Source organism: Notolabrus celidotus, chromosome 22, assembly GCF_009762535.1.
Source record: "Notolabrus celidotus isolate fNotCel1 chromosome 22, fNotCel1.pri, whole genome shotgun sequence".
NCBI lineage: Eukaryota > Metazoa > Chordata > Actinopteri > Labriformes > Labridae > Notolabrus > Notolabrus celidotus.
Genome location: NC_048293.1, coordinates 16,769,033 through 16,780,145, shown reverse-complemented (window position 1 = coordinate 16,780,145; position 11,113 = coordinate 16,769,033). Strand labels below are relative to the sequence as shown.

Sequence of the window (11,113 nt, the reverse complement as noted above, 5' to 3'; positions counted from 1 at the left end):
ACTTGCAGTGGTTGACATGTTCTTTACTGCAAGAAACAAGGGCCATGTAGTTGTCAAAACAATCTCATGCCAAGGTCCATTTAGCTGCTTATCTGTAGCATTCGATTACATTTATCACAATCATGAGCAGATTGGGTTTCAACAGTCGAGGTAAAATACATTTGAATCTAAGAGCAAAGTTGATTTTCTTTAATATATGTTTGTTGAAATTATCTCAGCAACACCACAGTAACGCCCCAGTGTTGAAACTGCAGAAAAAATGCCCCACTTGGATGGCCCTAGGACAGCTTTATCATTATGAAGTGCTCTATGGGTTCCCTTCCAGCAAGAAAAACCCAGTGACCTCTAAGGTGCCATAAAACAGAGAACAACTTCATGAAGGATCCCTATAGTGGTGAAAACTTAATACAGAGCCAAATGAGCTGTCCTATGCTAGAAAACACTGCATGCTGGTGCTTTTGTACACTATTGCTTCTCAGAAAGCCTTAGTCTTTATATTTGTGAGCAATTTTAAAAGACCTAAGGTCTTATGTAGGAAACAGTGGGCTTTGGGTTGAGCTAAAGATCAGGTAATGACAGCTCTGATGGACAAATATTGCTTACAATGAGAAACCACATCTTAAACAGTACAATAGCCTGCGTAAAAAGCATTTATGTCCTGTCTGCTCACCTTTTGCTGAAGATCTTATGTTGAGTTTCAGGTGACATGCGGTGGAGGGGAAACTGATGCATGCCAAGTTGTAGTAGCACAGCCTATCAATGAAAGACCAGTCATTACAGAACTGAATAAAGAGTGACTCTAGTCCTGTAGCCTATTTGTTGTTAAATCAAACCGTAACTGAATGAACTGAAAGGAGGATAGACACAGTGTCTAGTAGTGAGCTAAGAGTATTTTAGCATCTTAATCACTAATACAATATGCAATTTAACTAAATGTGGCTTACTGTGGTGATATGTTGTAGCTGTAATGGGTACGCTAGTCAAGTTTTACCCATATATTATTATGCTTTAAGATGTTGCACTATAGGGATAGCTAATGGTGAGACCAACCCTCATTTCTCCACACTGCATGGGCAAAGGCCTTAGGGTACACTGGCCCCTTCAGCCCATGGATCTCGAAGGCCTGCTGTGCAAATCCCTTAACAGTACAAAGTCAGGAGGAAAAGAGGCAGAATTTTCATCACTCAAAATAAAAAAAGGGAAAACTGATATTGAATCTGGGCTGTAACATATCACTGTTTCATAAATCTTAAGCATTTCATGCTGTACAACTTGTGACTTATTTTCATGCATTCAGTATTTGGTACTGAAACAAGGTAGACATTTTGTATGGAATTGACTTACAATAGATATTTATCATACAGATAATAATAAGGAGAAGTGCAACTTCCTACTTCCTGGACAATATGGTGTCATTTGTCCAATGCAGAAGTGTTAAAAACTGCAGTTCATCGAGGATCCGCTCGAGGCGGGCTCCGGATCGAGGAATTAGCTATCCAGACCATAGACTGTATAAAATATGGACGTAGTATCCGTGACGTCACCCATCTGTTCCTGAGCGCTGTTTTGAAGCCAATCGACGGCGGCAGCCATATTGGAAATGCGGAACTCAACCAGGCAGAGTGTGACATAGTTTGAGCCTCCTAGCCAACAGCTATGTGTGCCCCACCGGGAGTCAAGTCAGTCATGTCCTTATTTGGGCAAAAACTTGAAATCTTAATATCTTCTGAACCGTCACGTTAGAAAAAAATTCACCCACCGTACAGTGTGTGCCATTAGAGAGATTAGCTTTGTAGGGCCAAGCCGTTTTTTTAACCAGGTTGTATACATGTTTATTAATCCTGCAAAGATCGTTTTTTTCCCAATCATGTGTATGTGGTTTCCGGTGTTTCTGCAGCCAGCCTCAATCGGATTCTCGATGTATTGCACTTTATAACACTTCCGCATGGGCTTCAATGTTTGAGAGCGGAGGTTGCCGCTTGATCCAGACTACACTCGTCTTTTTTTACCAGGCTGTAAACATGTTTATTTCTGCTGTAAAGATCTGCTTTTTGAATTGGTGTGTATGTGGTTTCCGGTACTTCCACAAGCGGATCCTCGTTGAACTGCAGTTTTTAGCACTTCCGCATTGGACTCTTATTTTTAGACCGGAGGTTGCCGCTTGGCTGTAACATATCACTGTTTCATAAATATTAAGTATTTCCTTTTTTTTTTGTACAGCTTGTGACTTATTTTCTTGCATTCAGTATTTGGTACTGAAACAAGGTAGACTTTTGTATGGAATTGACTTACAATAGATATTTACCATACAGATAATGTAATATGTGGTTGATATGTATGTGATGAATATAATATGTAATGAATATGGAGTATGATTAATGTATATGTGATGAGGGTAGTGTGTTACAAATAAATATAATTTGTTGTATGAATTTATGTGCTTTGGCAATAACATCTCTTTGTTCATGCCAATAAAGCAAAATTGAACTGAATTGAAAATAGATAATAATAATAAGGAGACGTGCAACTTCTTCCTGGACAATATGGTGTCATTATTTAAGGGTAACCATATAGGCCTGTAACAGCCTACACCATTACAAGGGTCCTCAGACATTACTTGTAAGAGAGATGAATTCATTGTTGACTTGGTGTTTTTCATGTGAATTGTTAATTTTCATTAAATAATTTAAAGATCCTAAGTTAATCATTTAACACAAACTTAAGACAGATAAATATCTCACCAAAGTGAATGGGTGCCACACCCGCCTACAGTGCTCACAGCTCCTGAACAGGGGGAGGAGTGATTGGACGAGCATCACGGCAGCAAAGCAATGACGTATTCGTTCCGTGCTCTCATTGGAGGAAACCCCGTGGCCCCAACCGCTGCAGTGTTTCGGTCAGTCAAACTATCCCCGTAGCCCCGCCCCTTTCGCAGACGGCACACGCCCATTGGTTAGCATCCTTAAACCTGTCTGCCTGTCAAGCGAGATTCCACTTTCTGATTGGAGGCTTCACAAATAGAGGCCCCGCCCCCGAGTCAGCACGTTACGTTGTATTTTCCCTGCTGGTACTACAGTACTGTTCTTTGCCATTCTGACCAACCTTTCAAATCTCATCAATTTGTGGAGTAAATTTGGGCGTCATTAGGTCAGTACGAATGCGTATTTTATCTCTTCGATGTCTTTATACATATAATAGCTCGTTATATCATATACTGACGAAATCTGGATCGTGTTCTGTTTAATGTGAGCTCGGTAACGTGACATTTTATGGAAAGGAGTGGCCGATGCAGCCAACGCCAAGCTAGCTCGGGCTAAGGCGCTGCTGGCTAGCAGCTCCAGACAGACAGCTTTGTGGCGGGTCGGTGTAACCGTGTGTTTCAGCAGATCTGAGCTCTCGTTGCTCGAAGCCACCTTCAGCTCAGAGGCAGATAATTGAATCAGAGGTTAAATGTCTTGACGTTGTGAGGTATCCGACATTTTGCATGTTGGCGTGGATCGTAATGGATGCGTGTTGTTAATGTGTCGTTAAATGTGTCGTAGCGGTTAATGCGCCAGAAATAGATTTTTTTTATCTCCAATAAGAGATGTTAGATATTTCCTCTTTTCAGCATCTAATAATGTTTGTTTTAAAGTGATCAGCATTTTATTGACTTAAGGATATTTTTGTATTTTTTTTTATCCGCAGCTCATCACAGTACAGTTGGGAGTAACGTCGCCCATCCTTTGCTACACCGACTCCTCGACTTACAGTCTCTGACTGTCACATCCCCCCTCGGATTTCTCATCTCTAAATCCCCCAAAACATTCAAACTATGGAAAGACCGGATCTTATTACCATGGCCAAGCTGGCGGAGCAGGCTGAGCGCTACGACGACATGGCCGAGTCCATGAAGGGAGTTACAGAGATGGGAGTCGAGCTGTCAAACGAGGAGAGGAACCTGCTGTCCGTCGCCTACAAAAACGTGGTTGGGGCGAGGCGATCCGCATGGAGGGTGATGTCCAGCATCGGAATGAAGGCCGAGAATTGTGAGAAGAAGCAGCAGACGGTTAAGGAGTATCGGGAGAAGGTGGAGAAGGAGCTGAAAGAGATTTGTGAAAACGTTTTGGTAAAGTGGACCCTTTTTAACATTCATTTTCCTCTGCAGTAAGGCCCCATGTTATCCTGATAAAGCACACTAAGAGTAGAGCTTTCTTTCATTGTATTATTATAATTTAAAGTCCAATCGATGAGTTCTAGTCATGCAAATGGATTTTTGATGAATACTCTCTTCCTCTTGTGCCATGAAGTGAAGGACTTTCATATATATACATTTTTTTTAGATAAATATTTTATTGAGAAATATGGCAGATTTACAATGACAGATCAAGATTGGGGGTCACAAAAGCAAAGACATGTATAGTGAGTGACTATTGTAACGGAATACTGTGCATCCTAAGTATTGAAGTACAAAAATAATAATATAACAAGCCATACATTTCCCTTTTCAATTTTTCAGTAGAACATAGAGGGAAAAAAAAGAAAAAAAAACATGACATGACATATCTCCCAAAAATAGGGTTGTCATAATTAACCCATGAAGAGAAATCCATCTAGTATGTTCTAGAAATTCTCAGTCTCAGGGAGCGGATCTACTCAACCTAGAGGTTAACATTGAGTCTGCATCTCCAGGCCTCTTTCTTCATGACACATCTGTTCTCAGAAAACTTAACGATGGGTGATTATTTCAGCATAAAAATGTGTGCCAAACAGCATCTGCCCTATTTCCTGTGAGCTCATCTGCTGTGTAGATATGGTCTCTATAACCAGAGAGGGACAAGGAAGTATTATGTAGTCCACCCACTGCTCTTGCCTTTTGGGAATCTGGATTTAGAACAATGGGCTCAAAATCTTGCGAGGGGTGTGAAGTGACAAAAAAGGTCAGAGTCACTACTACACCAGCAAGGTGTGTCTGGATGGGTGGAGAGAGGGGGAGAGAGAGCGAGCATGGGACATGGAGAGGAAACAGGCCGTTTACTCTGTGTTCTTTAAAGCAGTGCTATGCTCTACTTCCATACAGTCCCATCTGTCAGACAGAAGCCTAACATGGTTGGCCAAGTGCAAGAATTCATGTGCATGAACTTTAAAACACTCCCTAAGGCATCGTTTGCATAGATGACCAATAAATAACACCCTACTCCAGAGCTGCTGATTGAATTCATTAAGACAGTGCTTGGTTGTTCATCCAAATGCACTCTTATACAGTATTCTGAGCATTTCTTGAGTTCTGCTTTCAGCCATTGTTAAATCTAATGCAGCATCAGCGGCACAGATTGATGCTTTATGTTATTTCTAGCTGGCCTTTATAATGGATTAGAGGAGATCTGGTTGGAAGCTTAGCTGTGAGTTTGAGATAATTTCCTTTAATTGCTGTCATTAAAAAGGCAGGGGCCATTCACCATCTGTGTTCCTGACAGTGTGCACTTGCACGACTGTGACTCAGCTTTCAGTGTCTTTGCCAATGAGTGTTGACTGAGGATCTGTAAGCAGAGGAGGGCGTAACAGTCCTCGTGCCTTAACATGTCTGCAGAAGCCACGCAGGCTAGTTTTGCACCCACAAAAGCAGAGGTTCAGAAAGGCGTTAGACGAGAAAGCTGCCTGTATGCCCCCCATGTCTTGATTTCCTTCACAGTACATAGTGAAACCAGACTTGCATCACAGCCGAAGGCATATGAAAGACAGCAGAGGCTTGCAGATGTTTGGGTTCTAGTCTTCACACAGGATGTCAATGTAGGGCTTGTAGACAAGAGAGGGTGCCAGCTGAGCAGATTGAGGTTATTCAATCTTCTTCAGATCATGACACGGAAGACTGTACTTTAACGACTGAGGCATCGGGTCTGTTTTCCAGCTGGATTTCAATCAAAGGCTTGTCTTGTATGTGGCAGGGATTAACACATTTTAAATTAATACCTCATCAGAGGTAGAATAAAAAGAAGAAGAACCATTTAACAGCTTATGGCAGTGTCCCTAATTTAATTGATAATGTAGGATTATCAGTTGCTGATATATAAAGGCACTCAGGTGCAGACATACTGTTATCCAGAATTTTATGAACACTGGGGACTGAAATAAGAGTTTAGCATGAACACCAAGACAGGCTGGCTAAAGAAGAAAATTTAGCATTTGAGACATGCGTGTTTTAGCTGAGCCAATCCTGTGTCAGTAGATGATTGGGGAGTGGCTGTATGGGTGTGTCTGAGTCAGACAAGCGTGTCCTCTCTTTTCTTTTAGATGGAAAGAGAACACTTTCCATTCATTTAATATAATATCAAACATATATACACCAAAAGCAGAGACATTACTTATAGATATTCCTAACATCTCATATTACCTCTAAATGAGGACACCGCTAGTGTTGGGTGTTGGCAGATATTGTATTGATTGAATATTTTATCTGCTGTCTAAACTGGTAAATCTGACTATAAACTGCAATTCTCCCGGCACAGATTAGCCAAGGAAATCTGCCCAGAGTGCAATACGTATTAAATAGAATAGTTTTTGCAGTTGGAAATTAGTTTCAGTTTTTGGAGAGAGTATTTATTAAATGAATGAAAATTGTCTTTTTTTATCTTAATTGTATGATTTAAGGTTATATTATTGAAAGGGATGAGGCATTTGCAATAATAAACTCATCATTGAACATATGACCTCAAACTTATATCTAATCGTATGTCTGAATTTAATTTCTACACGTCATAGCATAGACAGAGATAGATCTGGACCTGCAGGCCCATGCACATCCAGTTTGCACAAGCATATCATTTGTTTTAGTTTTTTCTAATAAAAAATTGAGTCTATTACGTAACATGTGCATAATGCCCTCGAATTTCATGATGCAGCTAATTTATGAGTAAATATTTGGTCTGCGTTAAAAGAGTGGTATCACCTTTGATCAAATATAAAATAACAATTCAAACTCTGTCGCACCGTGCTGACAGGAGGACAGGAGAAGGAGGAGAGGGCTTATTGAACAAGGTTGAATCTAGGACGGGAGACAGCTGGGCACACACCAGAGGCCTGGCCTGGTTGCAGACAGTTTTGGACTGACTTTAAACTGACAATGGCGCTGGTGTAGCGCAGGTCCTTGACTCCTGATGGAGCAGAAATGTTCCAATTAATCAGTAACTCAAACAAAGCGAGGGTGCTCTCTGGTGGTTCGAAGCTAATGGTAAACTTAGAATGGGTGTGCCTCACATGTGGTTAGTGGTTAGTGGTGTACTTTGCAATCGCACCTTGGTTTACGGTTAAGGGATAAGAGGACTGTTTTAATGAGTTAGTGCTTTCAAGTCATCTGTCAGATTGGTGTGCTTGTGATCTGAGTCGTATTATTCATTATTAAACTGTCATTTTCTCTCTTTACAGGGTCTGCTGGATAATCATTTAATTGGAAATGCCTCAAATTCTGAGAGCAAAGTCTTCTATCTTAAGATGAAGGGGGATTACTATAGATACCTTGCTGAAGTTGCCAGTGGAGATGAAAAAACAAGTGAGTTTACAGTTCTACCCCATTTTTACTTAAAAATGCATTTATTTCTTTTAAAAGGCTCAACTTCCTTAAAAAGAACCTCTCTTTGTGTCGTGTGTCTTTAAGTCGTGCTGTTATCAAACGGCTAAGTAGCTCTGAATCACAGCTCCTTCACACTCATGATAGGAATGTGTCAGATTTTGTCCTGGGGTTAGGAGCTGGAAATGATGTTGAGTCGACCAATGCGTCATAGTTGTGTGACCACAGGGGCCCGTCACACTGGAGAGTCTAACAGGAATGTGTGGCAGCTAATTGTGAGGGCCTCCAGGTTTTTCCATACGGATAAATGTACTTTGAAGGAACATTAACCCTGCCCTGACTGTTTCCTGATCACCATAGAGTGTTACACGCTGATCGAATTAATGAAAGAGGGAGCAAGTGTGCTGATACAGAAATGTTACTCCAGGAAGATCATTTAAATGTGTCTTAAATTACATAGCTTAAATAATGAGTTGTATAAATTTAGCTGCTCGTATCTCACTTTTATTATTCCTCCTATTCACAGAGATCATTGACGACTCACAGCAAGCATACGAGGAAGCATTGAAAATCAGCCAGTCAGACATGGATCCCACACACCCCATCCGCTTGGGTTTGGCCCTCAACTTCTCTGTCTTCTACTACGAGATCCTCAACTCCCCAGAGAAGGCCTGCGAGTTGGCTAAAAAGGTTGGTCGTACAAAAATCACTTTCAATTCCTCCTCAGCCGGTCTTGTGGCCGGGCGATGTGTCGCTCTCATTTTTACTGCTGAAGAATTCCTTTTTTAAACAAAGATAACTGAAACCAATAGATGAACACTAATTAAAGGATTTTCTAGTGATACAAGTAGTTTCTAGTCTACTCTGACAAACAGAAGAGCCAGTAAGGGTTTAGTTCAGGGCTGCTGCTGAGTTTACCCTTCATTGGACTTTTAACAGGAGCAAAACTTGAAGATTGTGACAGAGAAATGAATATAATCAGTGAGGAAGCAGTAAGCTGGATTTATGTTACACAGAGCATCCTAATCTGCTTTTATTTTAGAGACATCAAAACCACTTTTATAAAATATACATCCCTCTTTTCAGTCAATCTTTTTCTGGCTTTGGGGAATAAAGTGAATACATCTTAAAGATTTGTCTCATGCCCTTTGGTCCCACTCATCTTCCCCTTTTTCTTCTAAAGACATCCACTTCCCTCACTGGTAGCTCAAATAATGCTTTATTGTCGAAAATGAGCGTGCCCTTTAACGTGCAAGCTGAAAACTACAGACCGCCTGTCTGTTGCCATGTTTATTTCAGCTTTGTGAAAGACTGTTTGCGATCTATATCAAATAAACAAAAGTCCAGACATCTATTTGTTCACTAATGTGTTTATTTATTTCTAAGCCACAGTCATGATTTGTTGCAAGCCTTAAACATTATTCTTTTTGCTTTCAGGCATTTGATGAAGCCATTGCCGAGCTGGACCAGCTAAATGAGGAGTCCTACAAAGACAGCACTCTAATCATGCAGCTCCTCAGAGACAACCTGACAGTGAGTTTTCACTCTCCCACACGGCACAGACATGAAGTTTGATGGTCATGTTCAGCTCTCACATGCCTAAAAAATTCAGTAATAGTGAACCAGTGTGGAAATTTTAATATATTCCTCTTCATTTTTAACAAACCTCTTATTTGTCTCCCAGTTATGGACATCGGACAACGCTGCTGAGGAAGGCGATGCTGGAGAAGCAGGAGAGGGCGGCGAGAATGAGAATTAGAAGACAAGTCCTCAACGTTTTGGGTCATCTCAGAAAACAAGAAAAGGAAAAAAAAACTTTTTACACATCCTTCATTCCTTATTGCTCCACTCAAACATTCTACCAATGAAACCCATTGCTGAAAAGAGTTGTGTGAGTAAATATATATTAAAAAAATGATTTTCACACTGTAGATTTGGACAAGTGGTTGAAAAGAGAAGCCTTCCATTCCTATGATTTGTGTTTTATCCTGGCCTTCTCATTTGTGCAGTTTCAGCTGTAGAAAAAAGATTGCTAGCTTGACATGATCTTGGACTCCTGGCTCAGTTTAAAAGGCAGAAAAACGTACGCCCCTATGATTGAACAACTGGAAACTTAACTCCCATCGATTGAGAGGGTTGTCGATATTTTTTCAATGAGAAATGTGATACAAAAACTAGTTGCCCCATCACCTTTTTAGTGTGTCTGTCTCTACACAGTTTTGTGGTACGGTTACAGCAGCTGAAGTTCAAATACAAACAGTAATTCATACTGCAGGGAAAGCTAGTGCACTTTACATGCTGGCAACAAAAACTACAATACAGCCAATAGTGCCAATTGGTAAAATCCTCACTTTCTGCCCTGGTTATGATGCCACTCTTTCACTAAAGCATGCCTGTTTGGGGAATGGGGGAATGGTGGAATGGTGGGATTCATCAGACCAAACGCAGGGATCATTTTAATGGGAGGAAAAAAAATTCTGTCATGCATGTGTTTTGAGATATTACACTGGAATGGGAACAAATGCTGTAACATACACAAGTCCAAGTGTCAAGTTCAGTCATTTCAATGCAGGTTTGTACACACCCAATAAGAGGGTGCTTTGTTAGTCTGTCCAGTGATTTTTTCATTAGAGATTTGGACCACTATTGTTTTACTATTCATTCAATTGTAGTCCCTAAATGCCTTGTGGAACTGTTTGAATCCCTATGTATCAACTATGTTAACATGAATAAACATTTTATAAACCACATCTTTGTTGCTCTTTATTCATTTAATCAAAATTTTACTTTTATGTTTCTTCTTCCTGTAGCTGTTCTTTTAAGGCGCTACACCTGAACATAAGATGAAATTGTTCAGTTGCCTTTGTGTAAGACTAAAGTTTTTCTATTGAACTTTATTGCAATGTAGGGGATCTGATTGGTCAATAAGTATGTCAATTTTGTTTCTGTGTCATGGTATAGCTCTCTTTCCTATTAGTGATCAGGTATTGCAAGGTGAAAGCAAATAAACATGAGTATTTTTTCATTTTCAGGAAAGAAAGAAATTAAAAGAAGTCTCCAAACTCAGGAAAACTATTTCAATCAACGACCAAGACATTCACTTTGGGTTATGAGCAGCTGAATAACATATTTCCTACATACTTATTTGAAAGAAAGTGCACCTTAAGTGCTTTCATTCCACTTCAAATTAAGTATGAATATTGAGATTGACACCAGAGGCAACAAATGTGATTTAACTGAGTTGCTGCACAGCTATGAGTTTTCATTTTGTGGTATGTAATAGGACACTTGTACTCTACAACAGGGGTTCCCGAAGTGTGGGTTGGGACCCCCTGGGGTGTCACGAGACATAAATGGGGGGTCTCGAAATGTCTTCCAGAATGTTTTTAAAAAAAAATTTAATCTAAAAATGTGTATCATTATTATTTATTTACCTTGTTTCCTTATGTTTATCTTCCTTTTGTTTTAACTGTTAATTATTATTTATTTATTCTTATTATTTTTGTATTTATTTATTCTTTTTATTCTCTTTGTTGGATTTGAATTACCTGCATATATAATTTGTTAACT

The 11,113-nt window shown here is 40.0% G+C and overlaps 1 protein-coding gene across 2 annotated transcripts; it reads left to right on the top strand.

The window, feature by feature from the left end:
- Nucleotides 1-3,019: 3,019 nt before the first annotated feature.
- Nucleotides 3,020-10,291, top strand: LOC117806035 (14-3-3 protein zeta/delta-like). 2 transcript variants are annotated; one of them, XM_034674699.1, is made up of 6 exons: nt 3,020-3,147; nt 3,688-4,108; nt 7,402-7,525; nt 8,070-8,233; nt 8,981-9,076; nt 9,228-10,291. In XM_034674699.1, the coding sequence occupies exons 2-6, from the start codon at nt 3,815-3,817 to the stop codon at nt 9,300-9,302; spliced, it is 753 nt and encodes a 250-aa protein (XP_034530590.1). In that variant the 5' UTR covers nt 3,020-3,147; nt 3,688-3,814; the 3' UTR covers nt 9,303-10,291. The 2 variants fall into 2 exon arrangements, with proteins under 2 accessions (XP_034530590.1, XP_034530591.1); XM_034674700.1 differs by lacking the exon at nt 3,020-3,147 and adding an exon at nt 3,347-3,468 and having other exon boundaries at nt 9,228-10,254.
- The last annotated feature ends 822 nt before the right edge of the window (nt 10,292-11,113 follow it).